This window comes from Diabrotica undecimpunctata, chromosome 6, assembly GCF_040954645.1.
Source record: "Diabrotica undecimpunctata isolate CICGRU chromosome 6, icDiaUnde3, whole genome shotgun sequence".
Classification (NCBI taxonomy): domain Eukaryota; kingdom Metazoa; phylum Arthropoda; class Insecta; order Coleoptera; family Chrysomelidae; genus Diabrotica; species Diabrotica undecimpunctata.
The window spans coordinates 85,218,888-85,246,879 of record NC_092808.1 but is presented as its reverse complement, the minus strand read 5'-3'; the positions used below and the strand labels follow the sequence as shown (position 1 = coordinate 85,246,879).

Below are 27,992 nucleotides of genomic sequence, written 5' to 3'. Positions count from 1 at the left end.
TTTGTCTTTTGCAAACTTCCTTTCTAGTTGCATCAATCTGGCGAATGCTTGCTGTTTAGATTCTCCTAACTTTGCGACGTCTTCCCTAAACGGAATTTTTACTTCGTATCTCCCTTCTTCATTCCTTTTTACAGTCTGTCGATACAGTTCTTCACATTCTTGTTCTTCCACTGAGAAACTTGTATCCTGATTTACTTCTTCTAATTCCCAGAAGTTCTTTATTTGTACGTCCATTTCTTGTCTTGATATCATACAGCATACTTCTGCTTTTATATTCTCCCTTTCTCGTGCTATTCCCGAAACTATCCATCCTAGTTTGGTGTTTTGACTCAGGAGTCCATTACTTATTCTGTGCATCCCTTCTGTCAATATGTAACTGTATTCTTTTACTCCTAGTAGTAAGTCTATCTTCCCTACCTTGTAATATCTTGGATCTGCCAGTATTGCATTTTTCTCGTTATAGTCCGGTAGAATTATATCCTTTTCCGGTAAATTCCTTGTTATCTTCGGTAGTACTAGTGCTTCTATTTCCATCTTGAAGTCACTTTCATAATGAGTTTCGATTAAAAGTTTCATACTCCAGTTGGCTGTTTTTTCTCCTGACGAGCCTATCCCGGATATGGTCGCCTGTATGGGCTTCCTTGTTGTTCCTAGCGTCGTCGCAGCTTGTTCCGTTATAAATGCGCATTGTGACCCTTGGTCGATTAGTGCTCTCATTATGTGTGAATCTCCTTTCGCATCTTTTATGCGTACCACAGCTGTCGCTAGTAATGCTTCACCTTCCTTATGGCTTGCACAGTTTACTGAATTCTGCCCTCTTTGCTGGTCGTTGCTATTCCTAGGCCCATTGGTATCTTGTGTATTTTCTCGCCTTCCGTTATTTTGTTCTCTGGCGTTGTATGGATTATTATTTCCTCCTCTGTACCTATCAGCTTGGTACTCGTTTCTTCTATTGTTTGAATCTCTTCCATTTCTTTCTTGTGTTTGTTCTCGTTTCGTTTCATTGGAGTTTCTTTTGTTGCTTGTGTTTCCTTTTTCATAATGCAACATATGGTGGTGGTCTCCGCCACAGTGTCTGCACCTATATTGTGAATAACATTGTTTTTCTTTTTTATGTGCTAGGCAGTTTGTACACAATCCTTTTTCTTTTATCATCCTGTTCCGGTCTCTTACATTGAGTTCCTGAAATTCTCTGCAGTTCGGTACTCCGTGATCTCCGTTGCATATCACGCAATGTGTTCTTGGTTTCCTAAGAGATCCTCCTTGCTTCTCTTGTCTTTTTTCTGACTCCAGCAGTTCCAGTGTCTGAAATCTTCGCTGTAGGAATGTTTGTGTCGATTTGTACGTCGGTATCTCTCTACTGTCTCCAATGTGGTTTTCGTACAGCCTCCTAGTTTCATTGTCCCATTTCGTTATGATAATTCGGGCTATCAATGGGCTCCACGCTTCCGTGTCTGTTCCTAACCCTCCTATGGCTTCCAGACTTTCGTGGAAGGTGTCATGTAGTGATTTCAATGCTCTAGCAGAAGATTCCTTTACTTCCTGCGCTAGTAGCATCCTGTCTATTAATTTAAACAATATCATCCTTGGGTTCTCATACCTATCTTTTAGCATGTTCCAGGCCACTTCGTAGTTGGCCTCGGATATGTTTAAGTGTTGTATCATTCTGTTGGCTTCCCCTCTTACTTGAGTTTTTAGGTACTGCATTTTTTCTGCGTTTGATAACTGGTCGTTTTCATGTATTACTTTAGTAAACAGATCGTGGAAAGTTCTCCACGTTTCATATCTGCCTTCATACACAGGGATTTTTACCTGCGGCAATGTCACACCGTCCCTCCTCTGTGTGCTTTCTGGCCGTTGCATTCCTGGCCTTATTTTCTTTAAAACTTCCCTGACTTTCCTCTTTAGATGATTTATTCTCTCTACTTCTCCAATATCTGTAGCGTCCAGTTCCTCATTTACTGCTGCTTCAATCATTAGTGTATTCACCTTTTCCATGTATTCTCTTAACTCTGACTGCAATTCTTCATCCTCCTGCAAGTCTTGTTCATTTTCTGGCCGTAATAATTCCTCGATTCTTTGTTTTCTTATCTGTATCTCCTTTACTTTCGGTGCTTTTCCTCTTTTCAGCACCCTTCCATATTCTTCCAACAGGGTTTTCCCCTCAATGTATGTCTTAAATACCTGATCATAGTATTTTGTTTCAAAATATTTTTCTTTCGTTATACCCCCTTCTAGCAGCTTTTCGTGGTTATTTAAAAATTTTGCCCAATATTCTTCTAATTTTTCCTGTCTATCCCGGATGTGTTGTTGATTTTTCCGAGATTGGGAATCCTTTTTTGTATTTGAAACGAGTTTCACTATTTCTGTTCCTATTTCCGCTTGCTTAACGTATAGACTCTCCATGATAATTTTAAAAAATTTTTACATTCAGCGGTAAATATATTAGACAATACTAAATGTACGTTATGTATTAAATAAGTATACCTGTATTATAACACTTTCTTTTCTATCGGAATGTGCAATTTAGCGAAATATGAGTTTGACCTTGCCTGCTGTGCTATTCTTTGCATTGAGGTAGGTCAAGATGTAATCCACACACTCTTATAATGATATATATACATATATATATATATATATATATATATATATATATATATATATATATATATATATATATATATATATATATATATATATATATATTGTTATCAAAATAAATGAAATTATTTGCTACGTAATTATTTTAATTTTTCGAAATAAAATATTTAATTGTAATTAAAAGCAAGCTATATGTATGAACGTTTCTTTTTTCAAATTGTCATACAAAATTACTGTTTAGTTAATTATAGTTGTGAATGACGTTTATTTTTGTTTTATCAATTCTCTGTATTATTTAAATGGTATGCATTCTAAAGTACATTACTATACGATTGATAGAGTGGAGATTGTTGTTCTGAATTGTTAAATTGTAATAAAAAAAAAACTTGTTAAATTGTAAGATTGTAAAAGTTGGAAGATTTTGTAATTATTCAAAAACTTACTTTTTTTTTGTGTTCTTAGACGTTGAGGATCCCTCGCTTCTGGTGGGTTCTGCAATCGGTCCTGTCCTTTGGCTGCTCTGCGGCTCTAGTATGGCTCTCGGCTTTGGTACTGCTCTCGGCTCTAGTATGGCTCTCGGCTTTGGTACTGCTCTCGGCTCTAGTATGGCTCTCGGCTTTGGTACTGCTCTCGGCTCTAGTCTGGCTCTCGGCTTTGGTACTGCTCTCGGCTCTAGTATGGCTCTCGGCTTTGGTACTGCTCTCGGCTCTAGTATGGCTCTCGGCTTTGGTACTGCTCTCGGCTCTAGTATGGCTCTCGGCTTTGGTACCGCTCTCGGCTCTAGTATGGCTCTCGGCTTTGGTACTGCTCTCGGCTCTGGTACCGCTTTCGGCTCTAGTATGGCTCTCGGCTTTGGTACTGCTCTCGGCTCTGGTACTGCTCTCGGCTCTAGTATGGCTCTTGGCTTTGGTACTGCTCTCGTTCTCCCGGGTCTAGTGGTCTCTCTCTGAGGGTGCTACTGAGGGTGTTGCTGGCGTGGACTGTATAGGCTCTCTCAAACTTCCTTGAAGTATTCTGTTTCTCGATAGGACCATGAACAAATTCCGGCTCGAAGGACCATGAACAAATTCCCTTCGTTGGCTCAGTGAAGATGTTCGTTCTGTTGTAATGGAAACACCAAATAATAGTAGCAGAGTTTATTGTTGAGACGTACACTATGGGTGTAGACCCGGGATTACTTTGAGTAGAGACTGATGAAGTTGATCGTTGAAGACTATATGTTCGTTGAGTGAATATTGATTGAATGCTTCTCTAGTCAAGAGATATTAGTTTTATATAAATTCTATTTGGGTCAATATTTTTCGCGTACCTAGCGTGATATGTGTATTTAATTTATGTAAATTGTTTAACTTTGTCAGTACTTTTTACTGATGTCCAAATTATTATTTATAATTGACCAAATGTGTATGTAACCTAATTAACTACGTGTGTGTATTTAATAACAAATAGATTCATTCGGTCTACTGGGTGATAAAATTATACTGTCCAATTTCGGATATGAATTCTGAAGATTTGATATTGGACATCTATAGAATTTAATTAGTTTTATAAGAATATCAATTTAAAAATAGTTTATTTTAAATTTATATTGGCTAGGTTAGATATATATGTGTGTTTCATAATAGTTATAATAAAGATAATTTAAAAAAGTACTTACAAACTAATTCTTTGAGAACCGCGATAAAAACCCTATATTATTAAAAATACTCATTGCTCATCATTCAAACAAAACAACACATCATAACAATATATATATTTATATATATATATATATATATATATATATATATATATATATATATATATATATATATATATATATATATATATATATATATATATATATATATATATATTACTCTACAACGTCTAAATAACGTAGATTACTGCCAAATTATTGCCTTTTTTCTTCTTTTGTCTTCTGTCGGCTCTCAAAAATGTAGAGCGACAGAATGAATGGATAACTCGGCTCGTAGTTCTACATCCTTCTCTGTTCTGTGCTAGGGAATCTTTGTGTAGATCATGGCCTGTAATTTCTCTGTCTTATTCCAACTTTATTAATATTTTTTTCTTGTTTAAATTTTAGTGGGACATACTCTAACTACATGGGTGGAACTTCCTGAGCCTCGTGGTAACACACATAAACATCCCGAAGCATATGGTTGACTATGAAATAAAAAATGCAGTAGCATAACAGCTGCTATGCAAAACTCAACGGTTACCGGAAACTGCATGCACGCATTCAACAAGCATCTAGATTCAGCTACATCTAAGTTATCATCTGAAGTCAAATAAGTTCAACAAGTGATCCAAGTACATAAAGTATCATTTTTAAATTTTTGTACTGCTGCGAGACTGCTGTTTTAGTTGTTCCAGCCAAGCTCATTTTTTACATTTGCATATAAGATACCGCCAAGAACATACCGCCAACAGGCTAGAGCTAGTCGAATGCAAAAAAATTGGCAACCAACGTTAGTTGGAGTTTAATTGTTACACATTGGCTTCTTATTTTCAGAGTGTAGGTAATTGTTACAGTATCTTTTCTTGACCAGAAATGCCACTTGCCTTCTGTTATTGTCATTGGTTCCTGATATTTATACTATGTGAGCAGTTGTGTTGAGGTGGCCGCATCATTTTCGATGTGTTCCTGAGATCCTGGTAGGTTCTCTTTGTAAATGTTTTTTTTTTTTCGAGATATGTAATTTTTCAAATTGATTAAGGCTTGTACAATCCATGTTGCCGGGTTTGATTAATTTCAAAAGTTGAGAGGATCTCTTCCAATCACAGATACTATCTGAATTACCTATATTGCCTGGTCGCTTTTATTCGTCAGCTGGATCGCACATTACCACTAATCGACTAGGAAGTAGCACCGATTACCAACCGGATCATAAGGCGTATTATTTTCTGTTTTATCGCATTTAGACGTGATGTAATCAATGGAATATAACCAAGTGGTTTCCCTTTTGCTGCCTGATCATTATGAAATTAACTTAATCCTGGGTTCCTCAGCCTTCAAGGGCAATTTCTCCCAGGAAAAAGAATAATTTTTCTCTTACAAACTCATCTAGTCAAAAGCCGTTGGTCGTTAGTGAAGGACTGCTTATACCAACAATTACTCGTTATCTGCTGTTAGCCATACAATTGAATGTTTTCCGTCTTCTACCACGTGAGAGTGCAGATTTGGATTTTTCTTTTATTGAGAATTAAAGTCTTTCGGCATTTTCTAATTTTTCTAGAGTTTTAGAAGACAAATTTAGAGCTATAGTTCACTATTCTTCTTGTCATGCGTTTATTATCGCACTATATAAATACCCCGATTATCTCCTCACCAAAGAAGTATAAAGAAAATAATGAATATAACGGCTAAACTTATTTAAACAGAAATGACAATCGGATAAAGATTTAAAAAATATTTTTTATTTACTAATAATAAACATATATGACAGCAACTTTGGTTGTGACACACTGTATAAATTTCTCAAGAACTATTTCATATTTTATGGCAAAATAAGTGGCCGATACTTTCTTCGTACACAAAAACCGAAAGCTAATTTGTGGCAGATAATTTATTTTATTCGGTGAATGAATTATTAAAATAAAGTCTAATACGCATAAATATCCAGAACTTGTTTACTAAATGAGCAAGTGACAATACACTAATATCTGCTCACATTCACGTGCACCTTATTATTTTTCTAATTAGAGAAAATATATTATTAATCATTAAACGTCTAAGCTAAAAAAATATATATAAGAACATGTGGTTGAAGAATGCCGTTTTAATGTTTGTATTAAGTTTAGTGTAGTTTTTATTGAACAAACGATCTAAATAGATAAAATATTTGAACTTTTTATTAGATAAATATCTAGGATATATGAAAAAACTTAAACGACTAATCTTTGATAGTATTGAGCAGTACTTAGGTACAATCATACAATACATGCGTATATACGAATAGTCCAGATTGTGAGACCGTTCATGCAGGAAAAATATTTCTGATTCGGTTTCTTTGAGAATTTCTGTTCAGAAATGTCCCAGGGCTTGAAAACTCATATGTAAATTATTTTTTTTTTGTAGGTTGCCAAGTGTCTAAATCTTCAGAAGTACGACAACGGTCTTTATTTAAATTAAGAGAGTTGTTAGTTTTTGAGGCAGTATATTTTTGAGTTTCTATTGCACTTATACATATTATACTCCCAACAAGTACCTGTCATTTAATAATAATTTTTCGTTTCAATTTACGGCAAAAATCAATAATCTATCTATATAAACGGCAAGAACGGCAAGTCACACTGTTTGTCCGGTAGGGTAACTACGCCACCTAGAAATGAAATCTGAACTACCAACATATATGATGCTTCAATCATATTCTGTTCTTGAAACGATACGGTTGATTTATTGCTAACAATTTTGATTAATGGCGTATAATATATATTATACCTCATACGTCACTGGTTTATATATTTATAAACAAATATTTATTTAATAAATATATTTATTTAATAAATAAATAACATTGTTTATAAAGAAATAAAGGCTTTAGTAAATTTATGAAATAGTATGTATAGTCTATAAATTATTTAGAGCGTGTATCAATCTTACATACTTGATTAACATCACTTCGTTGTTCCTTTTTTGTACAGGTATCATATTAATCGATTAAAAAAATCGATTTGCTAGTTGAGGCACTTTTTTCTTAATTTTAGTATTTCTTGTTTTTTTCCATAATAACATGTGTGTGCCAATTATGTGTTCACCTGCACTTTATCGTTATTTACGAGTATATTACTAACCTAACCTAACATGTTTGTTTACAAAAATTTAAGAATAGTTCGTCGGATCGTGACGTATGAACATCATTGGTAAGGAGAGGGGTAGCGAATATGTTGAGACAGAAAAACACACATAGCGGCATTGCCAAAAGAGCAAAACATCATATCTCCGTTGTTATTTTTTATTGGTCCGATTGCGAGTGGAAGTTAAATGTGATGGGAGGATATAGCGAATATATTAAGATAGAAAAAACAAACAAGATGATTGCGAAAAAGAACACTACACAGTATCTTTATTATTAATGAAACTATAGCGACATAAGAGATATCATAGGGCACTATAAAAATAGATTAACTATAAGACAAATTTTGATTTATTGATTTAAAGCAGACCTCAGGCTAAGCACAAAATAAACGGCTAATTTAATTTTAACATGTGAAATAGCAAATGAAAGAGAAGAATGTAACAAATATTTTAAGGAAAAAAACCAATAAAGCCACTACCAAAAGGGCAATACACAGCATCTTCGTTAATAATGAACGTCTAGCGATATACGAGCTATCATAGAGCAGTACGGATAAAAATAGATTTGCTATAAGATAAATTTTAATTTATTGACTAAATAAATAAGGAGGCTACCCAAAGGTCACTACACAGTATTTTCATTATTAATTATAGCATGTGATTTAAAGAGACAACCACATACAAATATGACAATAAAATTATAATGTTAGTAATCCCATAGTATTTGATCTTACATTTATTTTTAATTTCAAAATTGACACCAAACTCTGATTTTAGATGTATTTTGTTTTAAAATATAAATAATGTAGGTATTCTCGATTATTGACTTACTAATACAACGCTAATACATAGTGGTATTTTCTTTCTATTGATTTCCTCGTTTAATATGGGTAAGCAGATCCTACTACATTCTGCACAGGAATTTGCGACATATATGTAAAAACTGGGCACCAGATCAAATTGACGTATTCTCGGTCGGTTCGGGCGGATTCAGGCAGGATTCGGCGAGAAAGACTCGGCGGGAAAATTCGACAGGAAAAATCAGCGGGAGGGATTCAGCTGGATTCGGAAGGGGGTGGCCCAAAAAAAAGAGGAGTGAGAGTGTCCCAAGTGACCCTATATTTGCGTCGCAAGTTCCTCGGTAGACTGCAGTAGTATCTGCTTACCAATATTAGGAAACCAATAGAAAGAAAATACCACTATTAGTAAGTCAATAAAACGTAAGACAAATTCTTACCATGTCAGGATAGTATCATAAGGTGTTTTTTCTGTCTTTTTACCTTATCATTTACTATGGGATCATTAACAGTAGAATTTTACTGTCATTATTGTATGTGGTTGTCTGTTTAAAGACAACTCATATGCTATGATTTTTCTAATAGATATTCTTAAGTTAAAGTTGATTTCATGTAATCGAATAAACTATCTTACAAGTCGCCCCATTGCAACTTAAAAATATTGGCAATATTATCATTTTAAAGTCATGTAATATGTCATAAACAAATTACTTCTTATATATATATATATATATATATATATATATATATATATATATATATATATATATATATATCTTACTTCAACATATAAATTTGTGGGCGGTAGATAAACTTTTGTTTTTATATGGGCTACCAAACAAAGTATTAGTACTAGATTTATCCTTCTCGGGTTATTATTTCTTAGCCAATTTTATTGAACTGCTTACTTGCTTTCTTACGCTACGGTCTTCATTGGATATTTAGAAATGAAACGAAGTTAATTTGAAAAGAGAGCATAATATTAATTACAACAACGAGACAAATAATCAGACTCTATTACTTACTGGTTATCCTGATGAAACAAATAACTATCCCGAATAACTATTGAGTATAGAAAAATCTAAGAAAACCAAACAGATAAATAGGGAGTTGGAGAACTTATGGAGCGAATACCCGAAATGCGGTGGAGCGATTAAAAGTGTTGTAGGACCAACATGGAAAAGTCTAGCATGGGACAGAGAAAGATGAAAGAGAATGGAAGAGGCCTATATGAGAACTATCGATATAAAAAAACATACAATGCTCGTAATATAAAAATGAAAGCAAATGATTTGTCCATGTCCCTCCACGGATAACTAATACAAGGTGGTGCGACTTATCTGTATATACAACGAATATTTATAAAAATTATTTAAACTATGTAATATGATTATTTTAAGTATCATTTATACAAACATTCAAAAATACAGAACTAAGCCGTACCTTTATCAAGTTAGCATAACCGCTAATTGAGCTTGTCATCACTTACGAAATCTACTGTTTAAGATTATGAAAAATGGATTTTTCACTACGATAATCAGAAAACAAAACATTAAGCTTACATTAAAAAGTCACGAAAACGTTTAGAATACATTTAATCAGATATCAAATTGCACAAGAATGAATTTACAAAATGACGAAACTTAAAACAAAGTGAATATTTCATTTTAAGATTGCAAGAATAGTTAAATTATTATTGTTTCAAGGATTCAGGATTTGAAACGATAATGACTATAGAGTAATTTCTAATAAATGTATTAATTCGAGAAGGATGAAGGCTTTGTTAGATTATTATTGCTAATAACTCTCGCAATTGATCAGATAAAAAATTGCAAATTACTGGTAATATATTTTGATTCGCAGATATCTATATCTATAACACACCAAGCGTGTTACAAAAAATAATTATTGCATTATTGGTACGTTGTATCCACTTTATTTATTTTTTTGCCTACCAAAATGTTTTATTAACCGCGTCAACAACTGAGGGTTATTAGCGGGAGGACAAAATACAATAACTACAATATAATATTACAAAGCAAATAAACTCAATTAAGTTAAAATTTGTTAAGGATATTAATGTCTTTTAAATAGTTACATAGTCCTTAAAACTGCAATTAGGTCCTAAAACTTGTGATATATTGTCAAGTATTGAGTGTTTTTAAATATAAAATCAAAAGAAATAGGACTAAAAATAAATCTTGCAAAAACTAAATATCTAACAAATATATCTCTAGCTAGATATAACTAAGTTTATAACGCTGGACAATAATAATATAGAAAAGGTTAAGTCATATATATACTTAGGACAAAAAATCGAATGAATTAACAAAGCTTAACTTAAAGACTTAAATAGAAGATGTTCCTTAGCATGGGTAGCATTCGGAAGATTACAAACAGTATTTAAATCAAACTTACCAAATACTTTAAAGGAAAATACTTTCAATCAGTATGTGTTACCGTTACTGATATATGGACCTAAAACATGGGCTTTTAATAACAACGTAGTCCACAAACTAAGTGACTCAGAGAGATATGGAACGGATAATGCTCAACATTAAACTTAGCAATCGCAAGTCCAATGAAAAAAAAAAGAAGACGAGCAAAAGTTACAGATGTAATCCAAAAGATTGCCATGTTAAAATGAAACTGGGCAGGACACATAGGAAGTATAAAAAACAACCGTTGGATAAAGCGAATTATTGAATGGCGACCAGGAGGAAACAAGAAAAGCTGAGTCAGACCTCAAACCAGATGGACTAATGACATCAAGCGAATGGCTGGTCACGAATGGATGCAAAAAACAACTAATAGAATTGGATGGACACACCTAAGGGAGGCTTACATCCGACGATGAATGGAATAACTGTTGGTGATAATGATGATTGAGTGTTCGTGTTTTTCCTTGATGTGTTTAGGACAATCTTAGTGTGTAGAAACAATTCTGACTGGTGCCATTCATTTTCCCACACTTTTAGCACTTTTTGTTAAAAGAAACACTTGAAAGCGGATACCGATACTGTATTAACTAAAACACCGACAACGCACGTTGTATTGCGTTACGTACATGTTTAGTTGCCTTGCAAACCAGTATAAGATGGGATCCAAATGAAACTAACTTCCTGTTTTAATTCATTTAGAAGGTATAACTGTTGTTGAATTAGATAGCCTATGGAATTATTTGTATACATCTGTTTTGTCACATCAGAACTTTGGAGATGTTGATAGATGTGTTCCATCGGTCCTATAGCTCTACAAACCAATTCGAGCTCTGGCCTACATTTATCAAACCTCTCCGTCCGTTACGGTCTGTAGCTATTCTCCTTCACGATCGACTGCCGAGGAGATTTCTGGCGTCCTCATCCACATCATCATCCCATCGCTTTCTTGGTCTTAAAATAAGTCCTTTCCCCTACGTTCGTGTTGTGGTGACTTATACATACAATGTTTAATGTTGTGGTCACTTATATTAATTAACGATTGTAGAATTTCGTACAGATCTCGAGACATGATACTATCGATCGATTGTAATTTAAATTGTAACATAGTAACAACTACTAGTCCTACAGCATTAGTGGATTTGGATGCATCTGTATAATGTGGTAACAATCGGAAAAACACGAAAATTTGTTGCAGAACAGTTGGCTTATTAAAGCATGAGAGGTTTAAAATTTGTTGTATTTAGTGAGAGTACTCCTACTTTTGCGTGTATTAATATGCTTCTTGTTTATTATTAATACATTATAAGAAGAAATACATTATTTCCATGTTTAACTTAAAACAAAATAACATACTAACATAAGCTTTTACATACGTTTAAATCTACGTTTATTATCCTATCGAATAATCGAAAATCGTTTTCGATCGCTTAATAGTTAGTCCATTGAAATGTTACATTTTTTATGCCTTAGCGTACAATTTTTAGAGGACGCAATTTTTTATTTAATGTGGTGAGAAGGTAAGTATAAGTTTAAGTTTAAGTTTGTAGTGTCACTAAGCCACTCTTGTCCCCGGTCGCCATCTTGAAAAAAGAAAGGAAAGGATTTTTGTGCTGTATCTCGTAAACTAACAAAAAAATTTATTCGAGGTTATTCGTAGCAAATTAAATTGTCTACAACTTTATTTTTAATAATTTTAAATGTAAAATAGAAAGTAAAAAAGTTATAAACAAAAATATCTAAAAATTTTGGAACAAATTTTCTTTTGGACCTCATAACTTTTTTTGAAGCGAAGCTTCTATACTGGTATTGTATTACTTTTTTCTCTATAGTAAAATGCTAGCGCCACACGATAGCGTCGTCACGGATAACGTCATCAATGCGTTTCTAGTCATCATATATTTGTTCTAAGCAGGTTTACATTAAAAACTGCATGATAAATAACTAACAAAATACAGACATTAAATGAGAAGTCAATAAGAACGAAGACATCATTGCAGAAAATTTGCTGTTTTTCATTGCTTTTTCAGGATGCCATACAACAGTGACATCATGGAAATATTAAAATTAATCGAAAAATTCGATTACCGACAATAACGCCAATTCTAACTTCCGTTTTTTTCGCAAACATGCAACTTTATATATATATATATATATATATATATATATATATATATATATATATATATATATATATATATATATATATATATATATATATATATATAAATATATATATATATATATATATATATATATATATAAATATATATATATATATATATATATATATATATACTGAGATCCTGAACCGTAGGCTGAACCATTAAGCAAAATGAAAAAAAGAATAGCCGAAAACTAACTTTTTCAAAATATAATTGTGATCAACATTGGAAATTTATTGTCAGTGAATTACTCCTAAAGGGGATACCACTTAAAAAAACACGCTTCCCGACTCTACCTCATAGGTGGTCAGGAAAAACGTCGATAATAAACTAATAATACCATGGGAATGTTAACAAAATAATAAATTATATGAATAAAAAAATATATATAATAGAAATGTAAGCCTAATATTGTTCTGAAGCTATTTTCATGTTACATCTTAATGCAATTGCCATTTTTATTGGGAGTAAGCCAAAATTTAAGTTTAAAATAAGTTTAATTTTGACGTTTCGATTTCCACTTCGGATTTTTTTTTATTTTAAGAACAATTTCCAACTTGTAAATAGAATACATCTTGGAGACATCTAACGCCGTGTTCCCAAATAATCCATTTCAACTGCCAACAATCTTCTCTTTAGGTCTGCATTAATTGTCCATACTTACCAAAGCCATAACAAAGAACTGATTCAACCATGGTTTGCCCTATTCTTTTTTTGTTCGTTTTGAAAATGTTGAGATTCCACCATAAGGAGTTCAGGCATCCTACAATTTTACGTCCCTGATTAATTCGATGTTTAATTTCGGTTTCTCTCAAGCCGTTCTTATCATTGAGTGCACCTAAATATTTAAATTTTTCCACTTGTTTGATTTCCACATCCTCGTCTATCAACGATACACGATCTAAATTCTAGATCATAAGAATCTTCAGCTAGAACGATCTGGTCATCCGCAAAGTTTAGGGAGAACAGTACCTCATTTCCTATGGTGATTCCCATTACCTGGCAGTGGTTTTTCCAATTTAGAAGGGCTGCCTCAATATATAAATTAATTAAACAGTAAGGGTGACATACTGCATCCTTGTCTTAGTCCTTTAGTTACTTTTATTGGCTCTGATAGTCTATTTCCGATTTTTAGGTAAGTAGTATTATCCCTGTATGCTTCTGTGAATATGCCTAAAAGGTATGGACTAATGCCGAGTTGTTGTAAAGCTTGCCAAAATTTAAGTCTTGAAACTGTATCATACGCCTTTTCTAGGTCGATGAAGGCTAGATGTACTAGCGGTACCAAACGCTATGTTTTTTTTTTGTATTAATTATTGGAGTATAAACAAGTTATCAGTGCAAGATCTACCAGGCGTAAATCCACTTTCGTCTTTGCTAATTCGATGTACTACATCATCTTGTATTTTTCCATTTATTATCTTTCCAAACAATCTCCCGAAAGTAGGTAGGACACTTGATTCTCTGTAGCAGTTGGAATCTCTTCGATTACCCTTTTTAAAGATGGACACTTGGTGAGCGGTTTTCCATTCAGATGGTACTTTAATTTGTTGGCAGCATTGATTCATTAGAAAAGATATTCGTTCTATTAGGAGTGGATCTCCTGCTTTAAGAAACTCTACAGCTATATTGCCAGGTCCTGGAGATCGCCCGTTTTTCATTTTAATTGACGCAGACGGACCTCGTTATTAGTAGTATTGTTAATGTTTAATTATTTGTTTGTCTCTCCATACTGTATTCCTCTCTCATATATTCCGATCTGGACTTTTGGAGTAAATTTTTATAGTGATTTTCGCACTTTTCTATAGGAATGTTGAAGTTGCTTAAGGAGTTATGGGTGTTTTTCTTTAGATTAGTGATAGTTCTCCATGCTTCCTTAGTCTGAGAGCCACCAATTAAATTTTAAAATGGACACATTTTTGTTCCCAGAAATTGTTTTTCGCTTCTTTTATTTGATTGCGTATTTCTCCGTTTTTCCTTTGATATGTTACTCTATTGCTAGATGTTTTATTTGTTAGCCATTTCTTATATATTTTGTTTTTTTCTTGTATCATTTATTTTACGTTTTCTGTTATCCATAATGGTTCGTGTTTTTTATCGTTCTTCTCTGTTCCTAATACTTCATAGGCAATTTTTTTTATTATCGTTTTGAGGTTGTTGTGCAATTTATATCTCTCCGTTTTGTACTGTGTTGTATTGTTTCTCTCACTTTCAGTGTTCTGTTTGTACTATTGTTTGAAGGGGCACAGTTAGATCCTCTTTTTACTCTGCAGTCTTGGCACTTAAATTTTGATTTCTGTCTCATAATTATATAGTCTATGATCGACTTCTGTTAAAGTGAAGGTCGTTCCCAAGTGTATTTATGAATCTCTCTTTATGTGTTGGAATTGGGTATTCATTATTTTTAAATCAAAAAGTTGACAGAACCCAATTAAGCTGTTCCCTAAACCTTTTTAATTATTTCTCTTTGCTGTCCCACCACGTCATCGTCTATTTGAGAACCTACTCTGGCATTTAGGTCTCCTAACAGTATTGTTTCTTGATTAGTTTTTATTTTATTACAAATGTTTGAAAACTCTTCATAAATGGAATTTTTAAGTTGTTGATTTGAATCGTCTATTGGCGCATAGACTACAACAACTATTATTTCGATGCCGTACAATGTGACAGTTATTGTCAGAATTCTTTCAGAGATGTACGCATAGTCTTTTAAATATTTGTTCAACGATGTTTTTATAAGAATTGAGACCCCTGATTTAGCTTGTACGTGTTTCTCTACTCCTGACCATATATGAATGTAGTCTTTAATGGGTTCATTTACTTGGCCTTTCTTTTTGGACTCAGAGAGCACTATGATGTCCATTTTTTGCTTCATCATTTCAGTTAAAATTTCCATTGTCTTGTGAGTCATGCCTTGAGTGTTCCAAGTACCAATTTTCAAAGTCCTTTTCTTTGCCAGGTGTCGTCGTCGTAAGTTTCCATCCATATTCCGAGGCTCGGTATTAGAATTTTTAGTCAAAAGAGTTTTTTTCGAGATGATGAGGGACTGGCCCATCGCTCCAACCCCCAATCTTAGAGGACCAAGTTTTCTGTTTGGGTTTCTTCGCTTAGTCGACATGTTCCAGTTATTTTTGTTTACAACTCTTTTATTTTAAATTTAACGATAAACATTATTAGAAATAAAGTAGTATAAAATTTAATTAGCTACAAATACTGTTTTATAAAATTTTCTGTAAACCTGCTTATTTACGAGATATAGCGCGAAAATCCTTAGCTACCTTTTACCAAGATGGCGGCAGTGGGACACGGATGGCAACCCCACAAACTTTAACTTTAACTTATAATGACTAATCCACACATAAAAAAATAAAATTGCGTCCTCTCAAAAATGTAATCTCAATTTAACATTTCAATGGACTAAGTAAGTATCATTTGAGACGAGTATATTTAACAATAAAATAAAAAATAAACTACAGCTCTGTTATAAAGGGTAAAACATATGGAAATGAAGTATGATAAATCAAAGATATAACCAAAGATTTATGGAGAAGATCAGCTGGAAGATCAAGAAAACAAAAGGTGACAAATAAATTAGATAGATAATGGATGAAAAACACCCCGTACTCCAAGATATCAAAACTAATTGTTTATGGTGACAGACAATGCTCGGTGTATTTGTCCGGTGTATTTGTCGGTGACAAATACACCGAACATTCCAGAAATAACATTGAACGACATAAATTTAGAAACAGTAAGCGAATACATCTACCTGGGACAGATAATGAAAATTAACAAAGAAAATCAAACTGCCGAAATTACCAAAAGAATAAGGTTAGCGTGGGCAGGATTTGGAAAACTGAGTTGGATTTTGAAAAGCACTAAAATAGAACAGTATTTGAAAATCAGAATTTAGAAGAGCATATCAGAAGCAGAGGAAGACCACAAATGAGATGGGCTGATGATATTAAGAAGATCGGAGGACACAACTGGAAGCAAGTGGCGCAAAATAGAAGACACTGGATTGATTTGGGGGAGGCCTATGTCCAAAGTTGGATTACTGAAGGCTGAAGAAGAAGAAGAAGACATATAAAGCATGAACGAGATAAGACTATCAACACAGATTTTAAAATGGTCACCAAGAGGAAGAAGGAGAGGAAGAATATAATAATATTGTTCGAAAACAAAATTGTAACTTCGCCTCCGGTAAGTGCTGGGTGGATTGAGTAGCTCAGTAAATGCCGTTGAAGGTGCCAAGCTCGAAAAAAGGAGGGTTGAGGCGATGGACTAGCAACTCATCCCTTGTCAGCAGAAATAAATAATAAAAATTTCGATCAAAATTTATTTATGGCCAAAGTGATAGTTAACTATCGCAAAAACAATAACACTCAGGTACAGAATATAGAAAAGGGACAAGAAGTAACATCACCTAAATATAACCTAGAAAGCTTAAAAGAAGATTCAACAAAATTTCTGTACAAACTAAGACTTACCACAAAATTACTAAATGTGGATCGAGAAAATATATCAGCGGGAGAATTATACCAGGAACTTAAAAAATGCATTCATGGGGCTGCAAGTGAAACTTTAAGGTATAAAGACAAATATGAAACAAAAAATCAAGAATGGTGATCGGAGAATATGCAAACGTTAGTAAACGAGAAGAAAACTGCTTATCAGAAATTGATGTCAACGATAAAGGAGAAATATTACAAGATATATAAAAAATTAAATCTAGATGTAAAAAGAAAAGTAGTGAAAAGTAAAAATGAGATGTGCGATCGAAGATGTGCAGAGGTGGATAAGTATATGGGTGGAACAAGAGTTGGGCAAGCGTGGAAGGTGATAAAGTCTTTTCGAAGAGAAGGAAAAGAAAAATCTAACTTACAGTTAATACATCTGAAACAGTGGAAACACCATTATGAGATCTTACTGACAGAGGATAGATGTAAATTCCAAGAGATCGAAATGAAAGAAATATCCGAACATAAACAAATAATTGAGATAACAACCGGAGAGTCAAGCAATGCCCTCAAAAAGATCAAAAAACGATAAAGCAGCAGTACCTGGAGACATCCCAATTGAGTTGGTAAAGTATGGACCAAAAATATTACATGAGATGTTGGTTCAACTATTTAACAAATACTTAAAAGGACAAAATATCCGTGATGACTTGAATGTTGGATACATGACCTCAATATTCAAGAAAGGGGATAAACGCAAATGCTCTAATTATAGGGGAATATCTGTTATCAGCTCAGAGTGGAGGTTGTACGGTCGAATAATAAAAGAAAGAATAGAATCAGAATACGAAGATATAGAAGAACAAAATGGATTTACTGCATGAAGTTCGTGCACTGATGGTATATTCGTTCTGCAGGAGGTAATCGAAAAACGGAAGGCAAGAAATCTATCTACTCACCTATTGTTTGTAGACTTAGAGAAGGTATACGGTACGGTACCTTTGAAAAAACTGTTTCAAACATTGACGAAAGTAGGTCTGAGTAGAGAGTATGTGGATGCTATCGTAAATATATACAAAAATGCAAGAAAGTGTCGTTAAAGATGGAAACTTTATATCTGAATCATTTCCAATAACAAAGGGGCTTAAAGACGGATATTTAAAATATATATTCAATCATCGCTAGAGCAGTGCAGTGGAGGAAACAAGTATCAGGAATTGAAATAGACATAGGCGATGGTAAATGTCTAAGAACTTTTTTTTTCGCAGATGATCAGGTAGTTGTAGCGAATGATAAGGAAGACATGGACCACATGTTTAAAAAACTAAAGATAGAATATGAAAAATGGGGCCTCAGTATAAATATGTCAAAGACAGGGTATCTAAAAATAGGAGATGATGAGGAAGATCTAGAGGTAGAAATTAGAAACACAAAAACATTCAAAGAATATAAATATTTCGGATCTATATCTAAAGAAGGCACTACCAAAAGAGACATTGAAAACATAATGCAGCAGTGAAAAAAGCGGTAAAAATTCTCTCAACTCTCTACTATGGTCCAAAGATATTAGACAAGAAACGAAATTGACAATCTATCGAACCTTGGTAGAGCCTATTATGACTTATGGGGCAGAAGTTCGGCAAATCACGAAAATAATAGAAAAAGAATAGAAGTAGTAACAATGGATTTTCTAAGGAGATCGTGTGGTGTATTCAAAAAAGATCATATCAGGAATAAAGATATTAGAAGAAGGACAAATACTGTATATTCCAAGGTAGACAGAATTTTCGGATAAATTACATATATGTATGCATATATATATATATATATATATATATATATATATATATATATATATATATATATATATATATATATATATATATATATATATATAAATATATATATATAGATACATATATGTATATATACATATATATATATATATATATATATATATATATATATAGATACTTTTTTAATATAATCATTCCATTGTTATTCCTAGTTTTTCAATTCAAAAGACATCGTTGTTTTTATATCTGCATTTGACGTCGGCCGAAAATTCCGCCGAGAATTAATTTTCCGTTCCGTTTTCAGTTCAGCACTCAGTACTAGGAAACCAGTACGGTACCACGTACCAAGTGATTACGGTCACACTATTCTTTCATAGAATCCAGACTTAAAACCCATCGGGTTAATTTGCCACTCATCCACATTACTGTGGATAAATTGCGAAAACTATGTGAACATTTAGTTTAAAACTATGTAAAATTTCCCTATCTGAATGTATGCCAAAGCAACTCTAGAAAACAAAAATGAACAAAGAAATCATTAAAGAAAAAAGAGATCGCCCAAAAGAGGGTTCAGATCCAGGACAAAACAAATTGGCAATAAACTTATTTGAGCTACCTATATAAATAACTTGGTCGGAACAGCATTTATCAAATACTTATGCAAAAGTAAAATTACCTTCTGTACAAAAAATTATGTATATTAATACTATACACTAGCTTAGGACTGTGAAAAATATCAGAAGCGTGGGGGCTTATAAGGGTGGCTTTTATACCTAAACCTGACAAAAACTGACACGAAAAAGCTAAGTCCATCAGGTCCTTAAATCTAATGTCACTATCATTAAAGACTCGAGAAAAACTGCTCGGTAGGCACATTAAGAGTGATGAATTTCTTGAAAGTCCGACACATCACTGTCAGTGTGCGTATTGAGTAGGACTCTTTACCGAAACGGCACTGCACCTCTCATACAGAGAGTGGAGTAAGTTCTGGAAAACCAAGCAGTAGTGCTGGATGCATTCTAGATTTAAAGAAATATACGCAACGTGTGATATATGCAACGAATGAAGGATCATTTCAGCACAAGTAACTAAAGGCTATTCGCAGGAGAAACTCTTATCTCATCTGTTATCTCATCTTATCACGATGGCAGCTAGTTTCGGCAACGATAGACATCGTGTCCTGGGCTATGCGAATGGCCTGGTCAGTTTAGCCCACGGCAAATTTATTGGCATAGTCAGAGACATTATGCAACAGGCTTTGAGTGTAAACTTTAAATTTTATGGCTAAACATAAGCCCCCAGAAGTCAAAAATCATGAAATTTACCAGAAGGAAAAATTTAAAGGGATTGAACGCTTTAAGCCTAAATGGTACATATTTAAATGTAGTGAGTGAAGTAAAGTATCTTGCGGTAGTATTATCCAAAGCTTACTTAAAATCCAGATCAAACGAAGTATCTACGCTAATGATAGCCAGACACACTCATGGAAAAAATTGTGATTTAAATCAGACATGGTGGTAAAACAACAACAACATATGTATACAGTTTACCAATCACAAAAATTAAAAATTGCATACCCAGACTGCAGGGTTATACTTGGTATGCAGAAGGATCGGGTGCATAAATACTCAGTAGTTTTGAAAATTTAAACATTTCTGTTCCACTAGAAGAATATACCTCTGTATTTCAGACAGAGGTTTTTGCAACCTTGCACTGTTCAAGAGAAATTACCATTTAAACTGAAGCGTATTAATATATGCACATATAGTCAAGTACCCATGGGAGCTCTTATAAGTCCTAAGGTAGAATATAGGCTATATTATAGTGTGGGAATGCCGAGAGAAACTTGACTGACTAGCAAAACATAACAATGTCAAACTGGCATGAGCTCCAGGTCACTACACGGTAGTGCAATACACGGCAATAAAAGAGGTGATGAACTTGCTAGAACAGCATCAAATACTTCAGCCCATAACCGCCCATGAGAGTGCCAAAAAACATCGTTCACGACTTAAAAAAGCATAGATATGAAGGAAACATAACTCTTTCTGGGAAAACATACCCGGTCAAATATATGGCACAAAGTATATTGAACGGACATGTACTAATAGGGCTCAAGTACTGCGAACAATAAGTAGGAATTAGTTCAGTCATAAGAGGTTTCCCTACTGGACATGTGCTAGTCAAGTGATACCTGCATACAATTGGACTGTTTAATGAAGACTTACGCTCTGTAGGAGTGAACCTAAAACATTCAACCATTTCTTGCATGACTACGATTTGTAGTCATTAGATTGAAGGCAACAAACACTATCGAGGAATTTCAAAAATATATTCTAACCATCATCTAGACCTGTACAAGCTGATATAAGGTTTGAGAATCCAAATGAAAAAAGAGCCTCACGCGTTTCTAGGCCTTTGTGAAACCCAAACTGTATTTCATGAATGTATAGGTATGTCCAATTCATTATTTATTTTGATATGGACGACTTTTAGTAGTAAATTTAACATGAGATATTAGGGAAAAGAAACGTACAGTACAGTACAACGTACTGCAGTAGAGTATCGAGAAAAATACACGAAATAAAGAATCACATCTGAAAGGGTAAAAAGAAGCGCAGAAAGAAAGTATTTGTGGCTAATTCCCAAAATATATGAATTAAAGTTGATGTCCAAATAACTTATATATTTGTTTTTACATATTTAGGTTTTTCAAATTTGTTTTAACTATACTGTAGATATTACTATTTCAAAATTTCACTTGATTGATAATATTCAAGAACGTGTCAAAGTATAGTTTCTTATATCACTTATCCAGCAAATTACATTTTAGAAATTAATGTGTTAGCAACAAAAACCATGTGCATATAAGTTAATAGAAATAAATGTACTTACTTTATTGTCTATTAATCCATCTAAAAACGTTTCTAAGTACACAACTTTCTTAAAGAACGTTATTTACATATTCGCTTTCTTATTCCAAGAAGGATATAAACCAGCAATGTCCCACTTAAGTTAAATCCTAAAGACCAACAAGTTCTTTATCCGAAAACAAAAGTTCACTTAGCGTATAATCGAAAATTGTTAATCACCTCGTATATTAAAAGTACTCGAAAAATAAAACACAGTTTAACATCGGATTTAACCTCGCTTTTCAAGATCACTCTTCCGAGAATAGAATGGAACAATAATAGAAGAACGTGCCCACTTACACGATGTCGATCACTTCTCTACCGGACCTTGTTAGACACCTTAGTACTAGTTAATATTTTTAAGTAGAAACGATCACATAAACGAACCGTCAATGTTACATAAAAATTGTTTTATTATTCAAAGCGGTGCCGGCACTACCCGGTTGCACTTAATAGAGTACCTATGTACAGCTAAGTAAAGTTAAAGTATATTGCCTCACATTTATATTATATAGTGAATTGTAACGGTACCAACACAAATCGGTTCGAAAATATCATTATCTCATTTTTAAATGTTTATTTAAAAAGATGTTTTTAGTAGTACAGTAGCTCGATATCTCTGAGACTTCTTTCAACGAATAAAATAGTGAGACTACGGTAGTATTATGCCATCAAATTGTAGCAAGTGAAATTAATGATTGACGGAGCAAGAATCGAGACGGTACTGAATATGGTACGACCAACGAAAGGCTCGGCGAAAGTCGAGACGAAATTTTCGGATTTCGGAGCAAAAGATCTTAGCGCAATAACCGACGTCAGAGAAATTATTGATGCGTGTACTAATTAATAAAGAAATGCATAAAATACCGGTAGCTCATATAGTCGAGAATAGCACACGGATAATTAATTTTATCATCTGACTGATGTTTTATTTCTGTTGGTTTTTTTAAATAAATTCCGATTAATATTCTGCAGCTTTGTACTTTATTGTACAAAACCGATTAACAACATTCTATAACGATCTCCCAATCTCTTCCCTGATCTAGTTTTATTTTAGAAGAAATGGTCGATCTTCATCTTTATCGTCATGGCATTTACACTCCTAGCGGTGGGATTGCTACCCTCTTTGGAATCTTCCGAATTATTTGTCGCGGGGAATCAATCCGTATCGACATTTTGGTTTTACAGTTGGTTGTTTAACTTGACGTCTCCTACAATATTTATCTATTCTTTCCTGTTTTTGTTTATATTTTTCTATTCTATAACTGCCATCTTTTTAAAGTCCGCAATTATCTTTTTCTCCAATCTCGTTTTCGGTCTTCTTCTCCTTTCAATCCTCGGGGTCTGGATGTCTCCTTTCTAGTGTCCCATCTATCTGAGCCTCTGTTTCTCTGTCTCCTTATTTCATTATTTCAAAAGTTCTCTTACATCGTGGTTCATCAGTTTTCTAAATTCAATATTACAATTTTAGTGGACCTGCTATTCTCCGAGTAATTTTTTTCTTTAGAGTCCCCATGCTTACACTTTCTATAATTTTGTAAAATGGCAACCGTGGCAACGCTGTAAGTGCCTAAGTGCTTATTGAAAAGGGCAGTGTGTACAAGATACTGAGTACTCAGATACTGATACTAACCCAGTTGTGCATTTATTATAATTTCAAGTAAAGTACTGTCCAACCGTTATTTTTATTTAAACCATTGAACCAGCGAAAAGTACGCACATCTTTTTGGTCGTTCGAACCGGATTTTTACAAGAAGTTGTTTTGCAAGAAAAATGGCTATTATTCAAGATACAATTGCCGGTACAAGCATACACTTGGCGCCTTGATAGAGTAAGCCATATTTTAGTAGCCAGAAAGACAATTACGTAGCAGAAGCGATAAGTACAAGTCAGGACTACTACATAACGAGGTCAGACCCATTTATGTTTCTTAGTAATCCCGTCAATATTAATAATTTCGTTTGGTTATTTGACAATTTTCTATTTTATTATATTATCCTTTAGTTAAATATTACTTTTGATTTGTAATATTTGCATAAAGTTATTTGTTTTTGATAACAATTTTTTTAAAAAAGATGGCGAATTCAAATAATGACGGTAGAAGATTTAAAAGATTTAATGAGTAATCGTGAGTCTTTAACAGAAACTAACCCTGTTAGAAAGATTTATTAACAAAATAAAAGAAAGTGATGATGTTAATATTATTAAGTGATTAAACTTATTAAGTGATTAAGTGATTTTGACATAATTCAAACATACTTAAAAAAAAGGTTTGAAGGTCAACTCAAAAGACCATTATTTAGAAAGAGGAATTTAAAAATCACTTTTATGAGGTGAAAGCATTTTTACAAGCTATTTTCAAACCGATAAATGGTAATACCTCACAATATACTTTATCTAGTGAATCTAAACTAATTAATGATCCTCTTCAAAAAATTTTATTAAATTAAATTACCTGTGTTTACTAAAGAATTTTAGCATTGGATAACTTTTAAGAATAATTTGAATGGCTCCAATGCTAATAATCAGCCCTTGATGTATCACCAAAGTTATTTTTAACGTTTTGCGTTAAGTTAAAATAACTCTGGCAAATAACTATTTCGATAAGTTTTAACGTAAATTTCGTGTGATGTATTGCTCACCGTTAAACGATGAGTTATTTGCCAGAAGTTAAAAAGAAAGTAAATATTGTTTTGTCTAACAAAGAAAATCTTATATAGAAATAGTATAAGTTGGAGCAAAAAAAGAGAAAAGTAAGAAGGTATCCCATAAAAGTAGGTATAACAGTAAAATCCCTGCATGTTTATAAATGAAATAACAACTTTATTCTTATATCTCTATTTGTCTTTTGCTTCATTTTTCTATTTTTAAACGTGTTTGTTACCGTTTTATTTTTTAATTAGCTCTATTTTTTAATTTTCGATTATTTTTTTAATTCTGTTATCATCTAAGTGTTTTTAATTTTTATTTTAGGTGTAGTTTTTTGATATTTTTAATTTTGTGCTGTTGATTTTTCTACCTATATTTTTTCTATTCCAGTTTTTCCTCATCAGTTGCTGTCTTCAAGTCCTCGTAGACACTTCGTCTCAGGACCAGCAACTTAATGTAGAGCCATTATGTTGCCATGTTACCATATCCACTGGTAACTCTAACATCATAAAATATAATACCAAATAATTTAAACCAAATTGTAGGTAATGGATAAATATTAACGGATTTTTACCCTGATATTTAGTGGCTCAAAACATGTACAACTAGACACTGATGATGGAACATGGTTTCCGAAAAGGTTTTGTCTTCATGACATAGCCCGTTTGGGGTTTTAATTTATATATACCTTTTATAAAGGATTTTTGGGTAAAAAAATATTACGTAGATTAAATTGGATTCCGCTCATTTGTCCCCGCTAGCTTAAGGATCCTTACAAAATATTATTATAGACATCTTACTAAGATTAGAATTTATAGATTTGTTGTATCAGCAGACATTTCTAAAATCTATATTCAAACACTTAAACATCCAGATCATAAATATTTACAAAAAATTCTCTGGCTTGAAGATATTAACAAAGAATATTCTATTTATCAACTTAACACTGTCACATATAACTAGATCTGCACCTTATTTAGCAATCAAGTTTATCAGAACATTAGCTGAAGAAAATTTAGTGAAGTTTCCACTAGCTGCTAAAACAATCCTAAATGATATGTATGTTAATGATCTATTAATAGGATTGAATGATCTAAGAGAATTACGAGATGTAAAACTAATTACTATTTTATCGTAGTTTATCGACGTTTCAATTTCTACCTCGGAAATCGTTCTCAAAATCCAAACATTAATTAATGTGTTCGCGGTAGAGATAACGGTCTACAGAAGGCTCATGACACAAGTGGACAAAACAAGTCTGTTGCGAGTGGCATGCGCCTACAGGGCTGTGTCTACGGCAGCCTTGTGGACCATCACTGGATGTGTTCCGCTACATGTGTTCGCCGTGGAAAGAAAAGAGCTGTATGAGAGAAGTAACCTTAACCTTACTACGGCCGAAAAAAAGTCAGAAAAGTTAAAGGTTAATTGAAACATGGCAAGAAGAATAGAACAACACGGAGGATCCCGAACATAAGAGATTGGGTGGACTGTGGTCACAGGCGATAGGATTCACAGGACATGGGTATTTTAGGGCTTGCAACTCTAGGTTCGGAAAGGCTGACACTAATAAATGCATGTACTGTGGACACTCGGACACTGTGACACATACATGTTAAAGTGCAGCAGATGGATAATAAAAAGGAACAGAATGGAAAGAGAGACAGGTATGAATTTTGTTAGTGTGAGAAATTATTGAGAGAATGATTAGAAATAAAGCAGGTTGGACTACTGTGCACAACTATTCCGTACGGTGATCAAAACAAAAAAAGAAGAAGAAAGACAGCTGGACCAACTGCAAAGGTGAGAAGGAAAGATGCTATAAGTTGAAGGTAGAATAATGAGTTAGACTGTGTGAGTTAGACTGTGTGAGTAAGACTGTGAGGAAGGAGGAGATGCCTGGCTGGAAGTAATGCCGTACTAGGAGCGATTAGCGCTACCTGGAAGGGGAAAGGAAAGGGGGAAAAAACCAGTTTTTTTTGGGAAAAAAACAAAGAAGGCACCGGGAAAAGGGACAGGGAGACTCCTTGCTGACAGTCTACAGATAAATGAAGGTAGTGCTTTGGAAGTGGTGCCGACCTAACAGCGGCCATTCCGCTTTCGGATGATAGAGGAGAGTCTGGTTTAGCTTCTAGTTTAAAGTCTTACTCGTAAGTGAATATAACGCAAAGAAGCGTGTCAGGTCGATTCAAGTCGCGCATGCCAAATTCTTCTCACTTAAAGTCTTTCCGGTACTTGGGTCGCTCGTTAGTTCTCTTGACAACAAGATTATACATATTTGGTGAAAACAATTTATTAAAATAATAAACTGGACTCGTTGACTTTTCTACTTTTGAACGGATGGATGAGAGTACAACAATATTGTGAGCAGGCGTACAGACGTTTCTAGTTGGCTCCTTTTTACTCCACTTATACCTATTCTTTCCATAGTAATACTTGCTGGAATTAACACACTCTTGTTCATCTTCGCTAGATATCATTTCTGAGTCTTGTTGCTGTTCATTTTCACTTAGTTTTTGTTCACTATCCGTAAAATGATCACTTTCTATATAATATCCTTCCTCCACATCATCATCACTAATATCACTGTTCGCCTCATTATACCATTTTGTGCAAACTTCTTCGAAATCATCGTCTAATACTCTTACAGCTTTACGAGAACTATCCATATTAAAATAACCTAATGGTGACCTTGCGTCTAGTATACTCAGCGACGTAAATATTTCGAAAACGGGACGAGCGAGGTACCTCTCATTAACACGTTCGAATATACTCTAAAAGATAAGAAGGTACACAAGTTACAGGGTGCTACGTATTTGTGGCTAGAAACGCAGACGCTTTAATAAACGTGCGGAGTCTTTGAGATGCATGGTCATTAGTTAAGGGTTAAAATAAATGTGGGGAGAAACTTCAAGGTAACCATGAACATTTATTTAAGACATTTTGGGAGTTGGACTCATTCGACCTTCAAAACAGTTATCTTTTTGATAGTATCAGAGTAAAAAATGAGAATAGATCGTACAAAAAAAAAACATCAAAGTAACTTTTCTAGAAGAAAATATACTGCTGAATAGTTGATTAATATAGGAGATCAGGAGATTAAAGTATGCAAGACTGAATTCGTAAGCGCTCATGGTCTTAAATTTTATGGAAGAATTGAGAATATTTTTAAAATAAAGTCAAACGTCGCTATGGTTTCTATTCCTGATATGAGAGGTAAGCACGAAAACAGACCCAATAAACTTTCAGAGGAACAGATGTAGTCAATAAAAGCTCATCATTAATATAATCCTAAATACCAAAGTCACTACAGCAGAGCCAAAAATATAAAAAAACGGGTGTGGCAGTCCAATGGGACTGCCAGTAGAAGTTATAC

The 27,992-nt window shown here is 33.6% G+C and overlaps 2 protein-coding genes across 2 annotated transcripts in view; both read right to left on the bottom strand.

Moving 5' to 3' along the window:
* Positions 1-22,670, bottom strand: part of LOC140443526 (dual oxidase maturation factor 1-like) — a 297,352-nt gene extending 274,682 nt beyond the window's left edge. Inside the window, exon 1 of the mRNA XM_072534840.1 lies at positions 21,954-22,670. The gene's annotated coding sequence lies outside the window, so the exon portion shown is untranslated. The remainder of the gene's footprint in view (positions 1-21,953) is intronic.
* On the bottom strand, positions 15,246-15,920 carry LOC140444516 (uncharacterized). Its single transcript, XM_072536274.1, has one exon. It carries the CDS (start codon positions 15,918-15,920, stop codon positions 15,246-15,248), a length of 675 nt encoding a protein of 224 aa, XP_072392375.1.
* Positions 22,671-27,992: the final 5,322 nt, after the last annotated feature.

Bases quoted from the DNA above. Each gene is read 5' to 3' on its own strand.
- LOC140444516 (XM_072536274.1), bottom strand. From the start codon at position 15,920: ATGTCGACTAAGCGAAGAAACCCAAACAGAAAACTTGGTCCTCTAAGA.